The 19825-nt window shown below is 38.0% G+C and overlaps 1 protein-coding gene across 3 annotated transcripts in view; it reads right to left on the bottom strand.

The window, feature by feature from the left end:
- The window catches only part of LOC129725986 (zwei Ig domain protein zig-8-like), a 291521-nt gene that overhangs the window by 38262 nt on the left and 233434 nt on the right, over positions 1 to 19825 (bottom strand). For all 3 annotated transcript variants that reach the window (XM_055682494.1, XM_055682496.1, XM_055682497.1), the window contains 2 exons: positions 12676 to 12821; positions 12431 to 12501 (listed from right to left, as the gene is read on the bottom strand). In XM_055682494.1, coding sequence (XP_055538469.1) covers positions 12431 to 12501; positions 12676 to 12821 — 217 coding nt within the window. The remainder of the gene's footprint in view (positions 1 to 12430; positions 12502 to 12675; positions 12822 to 19825) is intronic.

Below are 19825 nucleotides of genomic sequence, written 5' to 3'. Positions count from 1 at the left end.
GTGTCATGGCATCGGCTTACAAATATCTCCCGCAATTGTTGGAAACGCAGACTATCCTTCACATGGCTCAACGTGCAATGTAGTTTCTATTCATCAGTGTATACTATCTTACAACCATCACTAAGAGATAATCCCATAGTTATCAAACAAATTGTAAAACCAGCTACCCCTGATTGCTTGATTAGAGTACACCACGAAGTAATCAGTGCCCTCCAACTAGGCTGTCCAAAGCAGCGGGTTCTACTGAAGCCTACTTTATGATCTGTATTCATCACGTTCACCTGGAATTTCGATTCTACTTGTGTGAAGTAAATAGGCTTGGAATTTAATTAATTCGCGGAGTCAGAACGACCTGGTCAACGGAAACATAAAATTCCATTCCAGTGGAAATGCTGCGATTAACGATAATTTAAAATAATTTCCATGCAGCTGATTAATTTTGACTAATACTTTTACAGCCACTTCTTCTAAAACAGCTACTATAAATAATTGTTTCGTGGTTTTCAGGAATTTACACTGCTCAAATAAGTTATTGAGGATTGAGTAGAGCGGACAAAGTTTTTGTGAGGACTAGAAAAAAAAAAAAGATATTGAAGAGAAACTGTGTAAAAGCCACAAATGACCCGCACATGTGGAAACACTAGCAAACATGAGGTGTGCTTTCACAAGATTTGCATAATTTATATCTGGGTGAAAATTCAAAGTTGATAATTTGTGGCTTATACACAGTTCCATCTTAATCATATTCTATTCTCATCTAACTATCTACAATCTAAGAGATTACGTAACCGATTTGAACAAAGTAATGTCGATATAACGGCTGCCTTCTAAATCTTTAATTAATGAAATCTAATAGAATCAAATAAAAAAAAGAAAATACCTGGGCAATATCACAATAGATCAAATGTCTCTGGTCGCAGTGATGAGTCCACACAGAGAAATTGGAACTCCACCGCTGGTGGTGTTGCAAAATCAATATTGTTTTCAATATTGCACTTTAAAGTAATGGTTTCTTATGCAAAGTTGTAGATCATGTTGTCATGAAAAAGATGAAGACACTTTTTTTTCTAACTTTTGTTTCTAAAATATAACGTTTAATATTAGACTGATCATTGAAATTAGAAACCTTCCAGTTGGTCTCGAGGTACGATGCTGGCCTAACAAGCCAGTCGTCGTAGGTTCGAGTCTCGGCTCGGGAGAGACTGTTAGTGTCATTAGGATCGTAGCGCTAGCCCCGCAATTGTCCTGTACATCAAACAGTTGGCTGCGAAGTCTGTGTATAATAAACAGAACGTCAAGCTCCGAATCGGAATGTAGCACCAAGGCTTTTCTTCTTTTTTTTTTATTGAAATTAGATTTTATTGATTATCAAAACAGGTTGACAAATGGTTGGACCGGTGTAACTTGAGACCCTAATGTGGCCATTCACCTCTATCCAGCAACTCCTATCGCAACCTCCACGAGGTGCCGACCGGGATATGAGTAGCCTTAGCGGAGATCGGGTAACCAACCCCCGGTGGAAACTCGTCTACTGACTGGGAAGGGGGTCGTACGCGGCTGTGTCCCCATATTAGGGCGGCGTACAACAGCGTCTGACCCGGCTGAATTATGGAATGCTGTATCCCGCCAGCTACACCTAAGATGGCAGCCCCATCAGCAGGATGTAAGTATCGCGACCCTGGTAAGGTAGCATACCGAAACCTTGGCATGAAATAGCTTTGAAAAACAGACGAAAAGGCTGCTTACATACTCTTACATGCAAAAGTTTGTACCTTCAATTGAAAGTCTAAAGATAGTTATTTAATCACATGGAAATGCCACTTGCGTAAAATTGCGTAATTTGGAGATGGTTGAGTAGAAAGTTTTCCCAAAAATATCGAAATATGTCCAATAACTTTTTTATTCTAGGAGACAAAAAATAACAATGTTCTGCATAAACAATTTTGAATGCCTGATAACTTTGTAGAAGATTTGAAAACTCAGAAAAATCTGAGAAAAAAGTTGTAACGAAAATTGTTATTTTCAGTGCCTCTTTATAGGAAACTTTATGTTGCTCGTTATATGTAAAAGATAGAAACATGATGTCTTCTACAAAGTTTCTTGACTCAATATCACCTTAAATTTTGCCGAAGACAACATACGTCTTTCTCAATCTGATGAAAAAGTAAATTTTCTATCTCACTTTCAGGTGGATTGATCACTCATCTTCCTACATCGAAAGAAGCACTCTTGAATATTTCAAAACTTCTCCGAGCATACGTTATGGCTATAATCAGCATTTGAAACGCTATTTAATTATTCGCACGAAAACGGCAAAATGAAACACTATGCGTCGGTTTCGTAGTGCTGGGAAATCAGAAAACAAGAGTCATCCAGTTGAGGCTCGTAGATGACCGTATATGCATGTTGAGGATTAAGGGCAAATTCTTCAACTACAGGGTAATTAAATAGGTTAGCACCGACAAACGAAAATCCGATGAAGTCAAAGATGAGTTCTATAACAAACTTGAGCAAATCTATGACGAGTGCCCAAAACACGACGTAAAAGTCGTCATCGGAGACGCAAACGCACAGGTTGGGAGGGAGGAATCCTTCCGTCATTGGAAGAGCTGCCGAAAATAGAACCCACCGTCGGAAGAAGCGCGAGTACAAGGAGCAGGTGCTCGCCAGCGCAGAGGACAGCTATGTTTTCACGATTTAAAATAGGGTTTGGAGCGAAAACTGAAAAGGCGTGAGTTTGCCTGTGATCTGTAGAGCTTGTTATCGGGAGCTATAGTATCATTGGATCTCTCTAGTAGTTTTAGATCGGTATCCAGAACCAATTCTGATTAGTGAACGCTCTTAAACATTAGGTTCAATTTCTAATCAAGTCCAGATAATTTTCGGGTTGGAAACGTTCTGGATGAGCTTTGGATTGGAAATTCGTCATTTTTTTTTTAATTATTGGAATTCATTTGAAAAGTAACTAAGTCTGAAATTAATAACCAGTCCGTTATTTGTTTGCCAACAGGTTACATTGCATGTTTTTGAAAATATCTCATATGGATAAATCGTCCAGCTCAAACCGATGTAGGGGTATGAGGTGGGACCATCATAATCATTTAAGTGAGCTGAAAAACGGCAAGACCGCTGGGAAGAACGGTATCCCGGCCGAACTTCTAAAAGCGGGAGGCGAGCGGCTGTACTATGCGATCCACCAGATAATACTAAGAATCTGGGCAGATGAACAAATGCCGAACGACTGGTTGGAAGGCCTCATCTGCCCTATCAATAAGAAGGGTCGACGATTCGATCAACTCCGCAAATAAAGTGCTCTCCCTTATCCTATTCTTCAAATGAAGACCGTTACCGGAATCCTTTGTTGTCGAATACCAGGCTGGTTTCCGACAGGGGCGTTCCACGATGGATCAACTCTTCACCTTGCGACAGATCCTCGATAAGGTCCGGGAGTATAACCTGCTGCCGCACCATCTTTTCGTGGATTTCAAGGCGACATACGACTCAGTGGAAAGAAACGAACTGTGGCAGATCATGCTGGAACACGGTTTCCCGGCGAAACTAACTAAGCTGAGTCGTATGACACTGGAGGGATCGAAATCATGCGTGCGGATAGCTGGTTAGACATCAACCGCATTGGTAACGTTGGATGGACTGAAGCAGGGGGATGCGTTTTTCAACTTGCTAACCCTCAAAGGTGCAGTACGAAGAGCAAACGTGCAAAGATACGGTACGATCATCACGAAATCTCATATGCTTCTTGGTTTTGCGGACGACATCGATATCATCGGTATCGACCGTGAAGCAGTGGAGGAGGTCTTCGTATCTTTCAAGAGAGAAGCCGCGAGATTGGACTTGTCATTAACTCTGCCAAAACGAAGTACATGGTAGCTGTCAGGGAGCGTGGGTGTTCCCGTGGTGTTGGTGCTGAGGTGGAGATAGATGGGGAACGATTTGAAGTGATTGACGAATTAGTTTATCTTAGTACGCTTGTGACATGTGAAACGACGAGTTGCAGCTACGAACAGGGCCTACTACGGATTACGTAACCAGCTAAGGTCCCGTAGTTTGCAAATTCGCACAAAACTAGTGCTGTATAGAACGCTGATACTCCCGGTGGCCCTTTACGGACATGAAGCATGGACACTGAAGGAAGCTGATCGACGAGTGCTCGGAGTTTTGAGCGTAAAGTTCTGCGATCGATACTTGGCGGTGAACTGGAAGGAGTGTGGGGCAGACGCATGAATCACGAGTTGTACCAGGTATACAAACATGCTGATATAGTGAAGGTAATCCAGCGGGACAGGCTTCAGTGGGCTGGACATGTAGCCAGGATGCCTGACGAGAGAGCCGCCATAACTATCTTCAGTAGAGAATCAGGAAGAGACCGTCGACTCCGTGCTAGGCCTCGCACGCGGTGGACGTGTGCGGTGGAAAGAGATGCACGATCTACTCGTGTACGAGGAGACTGGAGAACGGTTGCCCAAGACAGAAGAAGATGAACATCTCTAATTCGTTAGACAAAAACTGGCAGTTATTATCGAAATTATTTGATTTGAGTCAATACAGTAAATGAGAAGTAGATAAGCATCTAGACTTTCAACCGCACAAACACGGCTGAAGCAATACAGTGTGTTAAAAATCACAATAATGCTGCCAGTCAACATTATTACTGTAAATTTTTTAGAGCTAAAAGTAATTTATATTTTCAACTCGTTCATTGAAAATTTAAAATCTTTAGTTTTCAATTTCATTGGAAATCTATTGCTGACAGTGAAACTATTCAGCACTGGGTCCAATCTGTTTCTATTAAGGTTCGTTTTCGAATATTTCACAAAATTCATCATAACTCATAATGCCTTTGTACCGGCTTTCTTGTGCTGACTCGGATAGCTGGCCAACTGGGGACAGAAAATGCTCTATAACTCTAAAGCCGTGAATCAACAATGCAGTAGACGATTTTTATTTTTAATTTAATCTAGCCTACATGTTTTTTGGTGCAATAGGATCCCGATCAATTGTTTGCAGTTTGTTATTCTCCATCTTGTTTTGTATACCAAAGAACTTACAATCCTAAAGAATTCGTTGGGTTGTATATTTTGGATACAAATAACATCAAATATTTTTGGCCGTAAAATGATGATGCTTTATCTGGTCATCTGGGTTTTGAAGCAAGTGAATCAACATTTTCTTAAAACATTCGTTCTGGTACACACCTTGATTGATACCCAAACCACTACTGGGCTTGAACCATGATTTAGACATGACGGATGATGTCCTTTTTTGTCTATTACTTTGGCCGGTCTTCCACTACCGTTCTGGTAAATTATTGTTGAGGTTTGCAGGAAATTACACGGAGTTGAAACCGGAATATTTTCGCTTTTAGAATGGTTTCGTGTTAGTCAAGATTTTTGTTCAGTTCAGATAGAACTGCTGAACTGTGGATTAGCGCAATGCTTCTTGTTTCGACGCCATTATGAACAGAACTAAGTATGCATAAACAAAACAAAATATGCTACCATAAAGAGGATAGAGAGAGCTTACATATACATACTTTCAGTTCTCTCTAAGCGTGTTTGTTGTGAAATAAGAGAACCTCAAAAGTCCATAATTTTAATCGTCACCCGTTGTATTTTACATAAGATTTTTCTTGGCCCTTGTATATGAACAAAACCAACCAACATTTTGCAAAACCGTTGTTTAACATCGCAACAAAAAACTACACTATTTCTGTTTGTAAACGGTAAAACAGAACACCGTCGCTTGATGCATATTATGCACCGTGTGGATAGCGAACAGTGTCTACACTGTCACACACCAATCGAAACGTTGGAGCATAAGCTAACGGAGTGCCCGCGGGTGATCAGCGCTTGGGCAACACTACAGCAGTTCATCGCAAGGTACTTACCTGGTCGACGGAGAGTAACGTATTCAGATATCGAAAAACCAACAATGACGAGAACATAAAAAATGGTGAAAACTAAAATCCTGAAGCTGGTATCCATTTATATAGACTATATTATAAGTGAAAATAACGCAATAGAAACAAATGATCTAAGGGCTACACTTGAAATGTATTTGTAAATAATAATTTAATAAACATGACTACATACTAAAAAAAAAAAAAAAACAAAATGTTTATTAAGCAAAATGTTCGGAAGTGCAGACATTTTCAAGATATTCGAAGTATTAAATACGGAACATTTTAATTTTTACTTCTCGCTTATTTTCCGTCGGTCTAGTTCCGCCACTGTTCTTGTGCCAATCACCGACGCTCGAGGAAGCAACACCCAGGACCCTAACCTACGACCCGTTGATTAACGGACCGGCACCAACGGCTTTACTTTTTCATGCGATGGAAAGCGTGATCTCAGAGATTTTTCGGCTCAGAAAAACTCCCGGTGTCAGCTAGAATTAAATCTAGGCCAGTTGCCAGTTATTGGTTGTGAGCAGCGTTGTTAAACTCGCTCGCAAAAAGCATGCGATACTCCAAGTGGCGTTCTCGCCGCTACCGAAATCTCACACTAGAGATACTCCTGTCGTACTGTTTCTCATTCTCTTTTCCTTTTTTCATTTCACACTACCGAGCGTTGATGCTTGCGAGTTTTCTCATAGGCCGACACGCACTCTCGCTCGCGTACTTTCCCACTCGCGTGTACCTCCCTTTCTCGCGAGCACAACCGTCAAGACGCATTATGACGATACGGAGTGACAAGGTACGACAAAGCGGAGTGGCGAAAAAAATATTTCGATGGGTAGGCAGGGATGCCACATATACAGATTTTTCAGTACTTATACAGATTTTTGCGTATTTTTTATACAGATATCTGTATATACAGATTACAGATTAGAAATAGTACAGAACTATACAGATTTTTTTTTTTTGATTTTCGTGGATCGCGAAACAAACTTTTCGATATAGTTGAAAATCGAAAAAGAACTCAAATGCTATTGAGCGTATTGGAGGTTTCATTATATTTATATGTTACGCATAAACGTGTGCATAATTGTGTTTTTTATTTTAAGGGATATGTCCAGTACATATGCAGATATTTATACAGATTGAAATACCACCAAGGTGATTTTCTGAGATTCGAAATACAGTTGAAATTGTGGCATCACTGCGAGTAGGTGGTCGAATATCATACACGTTCAAGCATGCGATTCTATATAGATTTATCACCCCACTTTCGCTCGTCGGTGCACGATGCAAAACTGCTTGGCATCAGTTTAGCGATGGACAAGCCGCATGCGTGAGTCGGTGAACGAAGCATTTTTGTTTTCGGGCACATTTTTTCAAGCACTCCTAGTCAAGTACTCTTATTCGAGTACTCGCGTATTTGGCGTGAGTAAAAAAGCAAAAGAGAATTCGCGAGCGGCTGTATGCTGGCTGCTGCTCTGGCAAATGCAATGGATAATAAAGAGTTTCTCGAAAGTGTGTGTGCGAACGACTGGAGAAGCGTAGCAGACATCTCTGTCTCGAGCAGAAAGGAGTGGATATGTTTTGCTTCTCGCTCGTTTAGCAACGCTGGTTGTGAGTGGATCACGCCACCAAACAACCATCGACACCTATGTCGGCGTTTGGATTCGAACTCAGGCCACCAGTGTGGTTGACGGAGATGTTACCAACTACGCTAGGACCCCGCGCAGAACATTTTAATTGACTTTGAATAGTTTACCAGATTAGTGTCACTTTTTACCAAAAAAAAAAAGAATTAATTTTTCCATTTTTTTCTCGACAATGTCGTTTCCGTGAGACGGTTGAGTTATTTGGTTGTGTGCTGGTAATGCACTATTTATCTATCGTTCGAGGATAAAACGAATCGAGACACACTGACACAAGGATCAAAGGAACAATCTTTCGTTTTTTCCTCTTTTTTCTTTCACAGAAAACATTTTCATTGAGAGACGAAGAGGAAAGAATTGATTATTGCCAAACTGGTACATTTAACTAAATCGTACAGACTGCCAGAATAATGAGGAATAATTCAGATGGTGGTAGTATAAATGAAATGGTTGTGAGGTTGAAAATCCGCCTTGCTTCAATCTTTGTTCAATTGGTATACTCTGATGGGCGTCGCATAATTAAATGAAGTGGAAAATCGGTGTCAAAGTTTTTTTGTGCGAAACTTCCGTTTAATAATTAATCACGGTCAAAATAAGGTCTTACTGTCTTGAAATGGATGAATAGAGCGAATGAATATGAAAGTTCTAAAGTTTCTGAATTGATTTTCTTCACAAAAAAGCTCTTCATTTAAATAAAGTGATAATTTAATATTTCATCTCAGAAGGATATTTTTGTTTTTTTGGCTTAAGATAAAGATTATTATAGAAACTTAAAATTTAAGTAAATAATTATTGTTTTTGAGATGATTTGTTTTTGTCCTGCCAAGCAGGCTTATTTCTTTGAGAGTTTTTAAAGTTGGTTCGTGCACGATACAATACGAATATATAGATGTTCAAGTATTTTCAGGTTGTTGTTTGGCAAAATTTTGATTCAATGATAAGAAATTATGATGTCAATGATCAATTATTTTTTACTTGAGGAATTCAATAAATTATAATCCTAATCTGGTCGTTCATTTTTTCATAGAAACTTCAAGCTTGTTGTATATTAAATTATTCTGAAAATAAAAAAAAATAAATCAAAGAAACCTCAAATGATAATGTGATTTTTAAGATGATAAAATATTGTTACCCCACTTCAAGTCGAATCGTCGAACTATAATAAGCATTATGAACAAATATCTCACGATTTCCATTTCCTTTGTTTTAGTTCAGATATTAAAACCCAATAGCGATTAGAACAATACAAACTACAAGCAAGGTCTAGCATGAACATCGACCAGAAGCTGTTCTACTGCGGTGCATCGCATTCATTGCAGACAAACTGTTAGCAACGTGAATGCCTGGGGGTTCATTAGTTTCATATCTGTTCTGTGCGTCGTTGTGACTTGACCGGACGTTCTTTTACCTATCGGCACTACCAGAGCATTGTCAATGTTGGCTTTCCGAAATTGCTTCCCGCTACTAATAGATGTAGCTAGGGGGTCGTATCTTATTATTTCCGCCCTTCTGAAGTGTCTTCCTTTGCCCCGAGAGCTTATCTTAAAGGGGAATTTAACACACCGTGGAATAAACTATGAATTAGAAAAATTGCTTCAAACGGATTTTAGTTTTATTTCTTTGTTGCCAGTCAAATTTATTTCTGCTGCACAGCGGGAAGGTTTTATTTCTGTCTATGGTGTTGTATAATTATGCCTTCTAGCTGGTTTCGAGCTACGTTGCTTGCCTAACAAGTCAGTCGGTATAAGTTCGTAAAGTATGTGTCAATAAACAGAAAGATCAAGTTTCGACAGCGAATCGTAAATTACCTGAGTGTCACTTTGCTTTGGCGTGGTAAAATTAAAACATTTAAAACAGCTAAAAAACGAAACCTTATAGATTAACATGAGAAAATCAACAGAATCCAACGATAGAATTGTTGAAAAACATAAAACATCAAATTTTTTTCTTCACCCAATGTATGTTTTTCAAGCTTGCGGTACGATATACTCTACAGCTTTCACATATGAATGGTTAAATAGTTTTTATTTCGATTATTCTAGTGATAACCATTGTAACGAATGTAAGCTAGAATCGTATTAGAATTTAAATTAAGCTGACTTTTCTTACGAAATCTTTCGAGTTACAATGACCTCGCTCAACCCCACCTCTTGTTGTTATTTCCTGCCTGGGCTTTGCTGTGTAATGCGAACAACAAAAGGAACGCAACAAATTTTCGGTCGAAGGGCACATCGGGGTATCATTTTTCACACGGGTCTAGTTTTTTTTCCGCAAGTGGCGAGCTAACAAGTAGCAACAATGATGGTAGCAAATTACAAAGCAGAATCTTTGATTCCAATATTCCGAGAGAGAAAAGCAGCACACAAAATCTACAGCGAATGGACCCGAAACTCTGAGTGACGATACCTTTCGAAACAGGAAAACCGGCTGCCGACTAATGAAATGCTGCTGCGTAATGGGAGACCTATCGAAAACTTACAGTTGGTGATTAATGGTGGATTTTAAATTAATTATCGATCGTAAAGCAGGCGAGAATGAAGCGTTGTTATGAAAAAAAGCCTCGCCATTCAGTTGTTGAAGTATGTATCACTAGTCAACAGGCTTGATAGCGGTCAACTGGTATACTGGTGGTACTATAGTATTAAATAATTTTCCCATGATTCGTACAAATTCGCACAAATACGTACACAAGTTTTCACATTGTATAAATTTTAGAATAGTTTTTTTTTCTACAATTCGTTTGTGATGTGTATCTATTTCGATAAAAAATGCTGCCGATTTCATCAATAATGGTTTTATTTGTACGTGCCTGTGGGTCTTTGAAACGATCACCCAACTGAAGGTTAATGAATTTATGTTGACGTTGTTGAACATCGTAAGTTGCATACTATTTTAACCGATTTAAAGTTGCAAAAGTTTATCGCAAGAAAATTGAATGCCAAGAGCTAGCGCCTGTAAGTCATTCTCGGTAGCACCGTTGTATCAAATTTTCAATTTTTCACAATTAATTAAACATTACCCTGAGGACAGGGTAGCAAATTTATAAAATTTTCCATTTGCCCGATCTCATTCGCTGGTTTTGAGTTTTTTGGCATCCTAATAGCCAGATTTGAGATATTCTGTGGATAGGTTCAATTGTTTCTTTTTTTTTTTATTCTCGCTTATTTTCCGTCGGACTAGTTCCGCCACTGTTGTGGCCAATCACCGACGCCCAAGAGAGGCGACTCCACACCCAGGACCCTAACTCACGACCCGTTTTTTATTAACGGACCGGCGCCAACGGCTTTACTTCCTCATGCGATGGAAGGCGTGATCCCAGAGATTTTTCGCCTCAGAAAATCTCCCGGTGTCGGCTAGGATTGAATCTAGACCAGTTGGGTTGGTTGTGAGTGGATCACGCCACCTCACAACCATCGACACCAATGCCGGCGGTGGGATTCGAACCCAGGCGTCGAGCGTGGTTGGCGGAGACGTTACCAACCACACTAGGCCCCCGCTAGGTTCAATTGTTTCTGGGAACAAACAATTATATCTTCACTTCAAACCATTTATTTGCTGAGGTTATCTAAGAAACAACCTTAATAACATATTCGCACCAATTTTGAAAGTCACATTAAAATTGCTTGGTGTTACAGTTATATTTCACAAAAGTGTTACAATACTTATTAGATAACTTTTGCATCAGAGTTCATATTCAAATGGGGTTTTATGCGTGTATGATAATATTGCATAACCATTTCTCATTAAACGACTTTTTTGCTATGTGATTCAAAATATGTGTAGAGGGGCGACAGAATAAAATATCGTCTCAAAGATCATCAAAGGTGGACGTTGGTGTCGTAAACTATTCTTAATTGTTAATTAATTTAAAACTGCGTCTTTTGTAACTTAGGACACTTATTGTTGGTGTGTTGAGATATCAGATATTTTTATACATAGTTTTCACTACAAATATCTGCTCGTAGCTCCAAATAAATACCATAGTTTTAAGATAAAATAACGCATACTGCAGCCAATTTAAACTAGATTTGTTTTACTTGGTTTCAGATCAACAACAAAAATTATGTTAAAATGTAGAAGGTGACTTACAAGCTTTAACAAATACGATCAAAATATTGCGTTACTGTTATGCTGTGTTTTTTGAAGTTTGACAATACTATTCTCTCAATCACCTCGGCTATCTACCCTCTCATTCACCAGAGTGATTCTCATAATCACTTGGGTGGGGTGACTACTGTGTGACTTTTATCACCCAGGTGTCTGCAAGAGTCGTTTAATATAGTTTTCTGGTACAAATCTCTGTTTATTTTATATGTTACAAAGAAACTGTCATAAAGAATATTTTCGACAGGTTGTATGATTCTTCATTTTGTTTTCAATACATAATTTATTTATTGGCTTGTTATATAGCCGACCCCTAAACACATCGTTTATTTTGCATCAATACATTTATTAAAAAAGAATAAAATTACAAAATATCAATCTGGTGATGGAAGTCGTTTCAATGCAAAATCGGATTGTCTCAATTTGTGCAACTCAGCGTTTCCGGAAGCTTCTTATATCGCATTTACGAAATTCGTTCTATGTGATAAGACTCACTCTGCCTTACATGAAACGCCACAAGCTGAAACTGTTTTTTGTACTGGCGGTTTGGTGGCTACATTTTTTCAGCTGTATTCTGTTGTAGCACAAGTTCAATTAGGTTATCAACTCTGTGGGGCTCTGGTGAATAGGTATGACGCTAAGTATTCTGGAAGCGGTGTAACACCGCCGGTACGAAAAATACATGGCTAAAAACAATTAGGTGGGAAGGCATTTGCAGACTTTTTCCGGCTGCAAAATTACAACATCAGTGCAAAATGCGTACCTGTCGACGGTAAGGATGTGGTCGTCTCTCACTCGCACCCATGACACTGACTTGTTCCCCAGCTGTTTCACCTGTGAAAAATGGACGAACGGAAGAGAGTCGAAAAAAAACATCAGAGTAGATATAACAGCATGAGCAAATTTGTTTCGATCCGGGGTTTTGTGCCATGCGCAGTGGGGCCAACCGAGGATTTTCTAGGAAACCGGAATAGCAGGCAAATGGCGAATTTGACACAATATACATACCTTACAGGGCAGATATGCATGTGTTCCTATCTGTGTGGTAACGTTGCTAACTCCACTTCCGTCCAGGTATGGCCCGGCGAAGAATGTCCCGCCAGAGTTTAGCTTATTTAACGCTAATGATGTACTGATGTCTCCTGTGACGTAATCTGTAATTAGCAATAAAAAGACATATTTAAGGACAAGAAAATGATGATGCTGTTATCGAGTGAAGCAAGATGCAGACTAGAGTCAGTGGGTGTACTGCCCCCGTTTACATAGTTGACGTAAGAGCCAAAATGACCAAAGTGCACTTTTTCATTGATACAGCTTCCTTTCCCTAAGATACATACACTACAAACAAAAAGAAAACTATTTTGTTCTGAAACTTTTGAGAAATATTGGAAAAACGTTTTGGCGTAACTGCCAATTGGTTGCAAAAACTGGCGTTACTCCATACAAGATGCAATTGTCTATGTTAAGTCGTTTTATTCAACTGTCTAATTACTGTCTGTTTGCCTAGGTTAGGTCGTTTAATTCGACAAATATTCCATGGAAAGGGGAAAAGGGAAAAGGGGGATTGAAGTCTTGTATTGTACATTAAATATTTTTACAAACACTCAGCCTCAGGAAGGTCTAAAGTCACCGTGTCCATTCCCCCTACTAGTGGATATCCGCATCAGATGAAATAATCAAAACGTGTGTGTATATTACGGTGGGTAAACTCAATCGATTTGCCAGAACGTTTTTATGGTTCTATTTGGGGCCCCAAACAATCCTTACACTACCGGAAGTGGATTGATCGATAGCCCTCTAGGAAGAAACATGCGAAAAAGTTTTCCTATACTAATTTTCATACAAATTTATGTACATGCATATGCAATGCACCAATCAAAGGCACGAGTAATCCATATCCGGCAGGTTCAGCATTGTCTGGGGGCTTAAACTGAACCAAAAAAAAAACTTTGTCCTGGCTCTGTGCTGTCAAGTTTGCATTTTTCCATGTAACGATTACCCACCTTAGCGTAAATGTAAGTCTTTATGCATGTGTTTGTGTGTGTATGTGTGTGTGTGTTTGTATGTGTGTTTGTGCGTTTTTGTCTAATTGAAACTGCCGATGGACAATAACTGACGTTTGACCGAAACACGATTGATAAAACTGAATCAACTGCGAGGCAGAGTGGGAAGTAGTTGAGTTTTTACGCCAACTTATGCGAACAATATGCGGGAAAAATGCATGTTTATTCACATAACCGGCGTAGCGGGTTTTCTGGAACAATTACCACGGCAGACTCGTTTAATCCATGGGGCCTCTATTCAAACATCAATCTTCATAAAATTGACAGAATATTCCGTTGAAATTGTATCTCAATATAATGATTTGGGTTAAAATAACAAAAACGCGTTGGTTGTTACGTCAACTATGTAAACAGGGGCAGTGTAGTGTTGATGTTGTCTATTTAAGATTTTTCAGTTAGTAACTCTATTGCTATAACTATTGAGTCTAGCAAAAACTGATTGTGACAACTTAAAACGATTTTTTGAATTGTAAATCAAATTTGCAACTTGCTACTTAACAATCAAATTGGATGTTTGGATCTATTTTTTTTTTTTCGAGCTTTCACATGAGAACAAAACCTTTCATAACAAAGAGTAAATTGCAATTTTCACATAAGGACAAACACAGGAATACATAAATTATAAGATAGAACAATATTTGCATTTTTTTACTTTATTTCATAAAGTAAAAAAAATGCGAAAGCAGCACCTTATCTTCTATTACTGATTAGTAAAAGATATTACTGTTTATCTTTGGTTTTTTGACCTATATCCGCCCTCTTAAACTAAAGTGTAGAAAATCGTTACGAAAAAAAACAAACATTTATTCGAGAAAATCGATTTGTTTCCTTTGGTATCCTTTTCTGACAAAGGTTGGCTCTGTGAGTATTGAAATCTTCTCTCAGCGGTTGTGTATCGAAACTAAAGTTATAGCATCTATGAGGTCTTATTTGCGAGATTCAAACGAGCAAAAATGATGTTATGTGATGCCGCTGCTAGTTGCCATAGACTTATTTCAGTTGAGTGATAGAACGTTGGAGTGTTACGAGCGATTTGTAACTATAGAAAGTCTTTCAGCAGCTTTTATCGATACCCATTTCGAGTGCAGATTGTACATAGAGCTTTTCAAATTATATGGGATCGACTACCACGAAAAGGTTCAATCCCTTTATTTTTTGCAAATGTCACCGAATGGTTTGGATTATAATAAAATACTGATACAATGTGATGAAAATAAACATAAGAGGTTCGGAAACTTGAACATTATTTATAATAGGTATTTAAAATATCGAACTTTCTCTATTCAAACAGTTTTTACTGCCTATAATCGCATACCAGTCCCATATGGATTTTTATCGTTTTTGAGTTAAATATCAGATTCCATCTATTTCTTACTCTACTATCGATTAAGGAAACAAAAAAGTATGTTTTATTTGAAAAAAGTCAGAAAAAAATGTGAGGAAAAATTGTCCTATCTTAAAAATAATCGCATATCAGTCCCACCAAATATTTTTCCTAAGTATGGCCACATTTTTTTCTTCAATCCATATAATAAATACTTGGTGCTGTTTTCACGCTTTTTACTGTTGAAAAATCATCAAATAATTAATAATTGCAAGGTTGTTTTAAATAAATTCTACACAGAAGATAATTTTAAGCAGACACTGAAACTGCAATTTTTTCTGAAAGTTCGTTCCCGAAAGGTTATTGGTTTCGTCAATCAGAGGGATAATAGCGTTGAGCAATGCTGCTTTCTGCAAGGGGTTTATTTCCTGTGGATGATCTGCTCACTTCAAATAATTATTCAAGTTGAAATTGTCAAAACTTTTAGTTGCTTAGCAAAAAACAGCTTGTACCTCTTTTCATCGCCGTCGTCTTCCGTCAAGTCACTGTTGTAATGAAATTGGAAACTGTCCTTTCTCAATGCCAGTTTTCCAATATGCTAAATGCACGGGCTAGAAGCTGTCTGCGTCCATAAACGTCTGCCCATTAGGGTGGGGAAAAATGATCGATTTTCCAGAACCAAGATTTTTTGGTTCCTTTTGGGGTTCCAAACAACCCAAAACTTATCTGAAGTGGATTGGTTTTGTCTCCGCATGGCGCATTGCATTTCAAATTTGTATGAAAATATATATGGGATAACCTACTTTTTTGCATTTAGAGAGTTCAATAATGCTCTAATAATGCACTACATTATGTTAAAGTATAGTATTTTAGATGCCTAACAACTTTGCAGAAGACACTGAAGAGCTAGGATGTCCATAAGAAGAGCTATAGCTGTTTAAAGTTGAGCATGTCCATTTAAATGCAGAAAATCTTGTTTTCTGCCAACATTACCAATGTACTGGCGTCAGTAGGATTCCCATCAGAAATAACATGTCGTAACAAGTTTATACACTCAGCTGGACCAAGCAAACAAATTTAGGTCAATATTCTAGGCGTAGGTAGAATCTACAACGTGTTTACGAGGTTACTTCTGATGGAAATCTGACTGACGCCGATACACTGGCAGTGTTGGAAGAAAAAATGATTTGCAACATAAATTTCAACATACTCAACTTTGAACAGCTCTAGTATTTTTTTGGCACTCCCTAGCTCTTGAGTGTCTTCGGCCAAGTTGTTAGGCGTCAAAAAACCTAACATTTGAAGTCATGAAACCTATGGTTTGAGCCGTTTTGAGCTCTTTAGAATGGAAAATGCAAAGAAATTGGTTTTTCCATACAAATCTTCATATAAATTTAAAAAGCAATGCGCCAAGCGGAGACAAAACCAATCGACTTCCGGTAAATTCAGGACTGTTTGGGGCCCCAAATAGAACAAAAAAGAACTTGGTTCTGGCTTTCTGCTATCAAGTTTCGTTTTTTCTATATAACGATTCCCCACCCTACTGCCCATATTCAAAATACTTGAGAGATATGACTACTCCAATACCGATTGGTTGAAAAGGAGACTGGTATGCGATTATTTTGCTACTCGATGGCCTAAATAATCGCATATTAGTCTCTTCCTTATTTTTCATTGTAATTTTCACGACAAAGGCAATTCTTCAATGAAGAAGTTATGATTTAGGTCTATTTCATTACATCATGACGAAAAGATTAGAATTACCCACCTTAAACAGGAGAAATACCCAAAACAAGAAAAATATCTTCAAGCGCTGTTTTCTCAACTTGATGATTTTCATGATGGGACTGATATGCGATTATAGGCAGAGATATCTAAAACAATTAACCCCAAAAAAGCCGTAATTCCCACAAGTTATAAATAAAAGCTTATGAAAACGAATTTTATATTCATTGAACCATCTGGATTAGAATCGCACATACTGGCTGTAAGAGACAATAAGTTATACAGATGTTGAGAAAGATTAAAATGTATCAAGGAAAGGTTCTATTTTTGGTGCTGATTTGGCTGAGTTTTGAATATAAGAAATTTATTCGAATACAACCCATAGTCTCTATATGCACAGATTGAACTAAATACGGAAGTTTCGAAATTTTGAACTTGTCTTGAACTTATTCGAATGAATTTGGATAACTGCGAAGCAGCAAAGCAAAACCATGGTCCAGTTTTCTGCAATCGAAATGTTACCTTCTGTTTATCATACACAGACTTCGCGTCCAATTGTGAGTGTACAGGACGATCGTCTGACAATAACAGTCTCAAATGTCTCAAATGTTAATTACTGACAATAACAGTCTCTCATAAGCTGGGGTTTTAGCATACGACGATTGGCTTGTTAGATCAGCATGAAATCACGAGACTGTTAAGAGATTCGATGCAGGTTCATGGTTATTTGTGGGCTATTCATGCATACGAATGACAATGCGTCCTTACTGAAGAATCATTTTATAAGCATACAATTATATATTTGATAGGCTTACGTACGATCCTCGTAAAGATGACAGCCATAATAGACGAATGTATATTAGCCGTAACAAAGTAAGCCTTAATTTTTTATAGCAACGATAAACTCGAAATGTGTTGAAATCTGAATGCTCTTTTCAGTGTAATTTTCTCAAGCGAATTTTAAAAACAGTGGTCATATTTACGTAATAGCTTGTTCCAATAATCAATGTTAAAAATAAATGAAAACAGAATTGCACATGAACCGATAATATGCTGAGTATTATTAACTGCGGCTATTGTGGAATAGCATTATTTGTGTTTCGAATGGTATTCCCCGATATTAGATTATCGAAGGTAACGTCCACCTAGGTAGTCCTCATCGACATCAATACAGCGGAGGCTTCTTGGACGCAACCAATTGGTCAACTGCTTTCCTAAGCTCATTCGTCGTTGCAAGTTATCATGTAGTTTATACCCGAATGAGCAACAGAAACTAATGCTGAGACTATCCGGATATTCGGCCTCGATTATTCAGAATTCGGATCAATTATCCGACAGGATATCCGGATTTCCGGATAGTCGAATATCTGGATTTTGTGGCGTAGGTTTAAGTTTACGCGTTTTGGCAATGACTAGGGGCACTACAATTCATTGGAATGGTTGAATAGCTATAACACAGTGCAACTAATTTTTTGCCTTGGCTTCTATGTATGATTTTTTGTTGACGTTTGATGCGAAAATAAATTTCCCGGAGTTTGAACATATTTCAACTTTAGGGGCAACAATGGCGCCATTTTAAATTTTTGAGAAACTGGAAATTGTTGGGGTTTTTCCGACGCCATTTTGTTTTGAGACCAAATATCAAAATTCTAAGAGTTTGTCGACATTATAGCATCTTTTTACCCATCTTTTGAAAAAAAAAAAAACAGATCTTAAATCGGACAAAAACTGAGCTCAAAACGGTGATTCTACGAAACCGGGTTTGGCATAGTTTTAGTATATTTCACAAAGCAAAATAATATCGATTATTAAAACTATGAAATTTCGTCTTGTGAAACCTAAAAAGGTACGCCGTCGAGCACATAACGGTTAAAGAAATGTTTTTTAATAAGCATTTAAAAATATAAAATACGAGGTTGGCTTTGTGAAAAGAATCTGCCAAAACAAGTCTACTTTGTGATTTTAATTTAGTTAGACTACTGTTTTTTTCACGAATTCATTGCTTATGTCTGATTTCTAGACTCTGTTAACGGTAATGTTCATTTATGTTCATTTAACGGTTTTATAGGGTGCTGAAGTCAATATTCTTGGAAATGATTAAGCGACAGTGAAAACCACAGTTGCATGTGCTGCAACAGGTTAAACATATTATCACACATAATTTAGTAAAAAAATCTTGCATGCTAAGTCCATTATTGCATAGATGAAGAAAAAGTCCATTATTGATTAGAGTACCCTGATTGCTACTACTATCTCAGTTTTTCAAACATTTAAACCATTCAAACAGTTCTGATTTCAAATCTCTCAATAACATTGGTTGACAAAACCGGAGAAAATTGTCCTGATACTCGAATAGGTTGCCATAAAGAGATTATAGCTTTTCATTTTTCCATTCCTGTCACTTTTTGGGCCCCTGGTGTATGCAGATGTGCGTCAAAATGGTTATACAAATGGTCAAACAACAATAATCATTCATTTTTTTCAGTTCGAGCTTTAGGGTAAAACCTGTGTTTACCAGAGTAATCAACTATTTGGGACTGAAAAGTAACTTCTATTTCATATCGTCAGCAAGAATAGTAAATTAACAAATAAGATAATCCTTACTAGCTTATACGAACACTGATATTCTTCGTGCACAACCGCTTGACGGGCAGAATAATTGAATTAATTTGAAACATTGATAGAGCGATTATTAGTCGCACATAACACAACAATCAAGGATGTACGTCCTAGCAGGTTGCCTTAGCTCTACAGACTGTACGAAGCATCGCGGCCTACCAGGACATATCTGATATCCTCTGCTTCCGAAGACGATGCTTAAGTGGAGCCTGTCGATTGCATCAGTTGACCGTCTTGCCACAAGGCATGGTTAAACACATTAAGGAACACAATCGAGATTTGCTAATTAGTTTTGGTCCGTTTTACGAGCTAAGACATGATGCTACTCTCAGGATTAGCGTACATTCTTCTCTATAGATCGTAGTTTGATACAATTATTAAACGCATATGGCGCCTTGTGATATTATTAAGGTTGCAATAAATCGTT

The sequence above is a fragment of the Wyeomyia smithii genome, chromosome 2, assembly GCF_029784165.1.
Source record: "Wyeomyia smithii strain HCP4-BCI-WySm-NY-G18 chromosome 2, ASM2978416v1, whole genome shotgun sequence".
Lineage (NCBI taxonomy): Eukaryota > Metazoa > Arthropoda > Insecta > Diptera > Culicidae > Wyeomyia > Wyeomyia smithii.
Note: the sequence above shows the minus strand (reverse complement) of the source record. Positions and strands in the feature narration are given on the sequence as shown.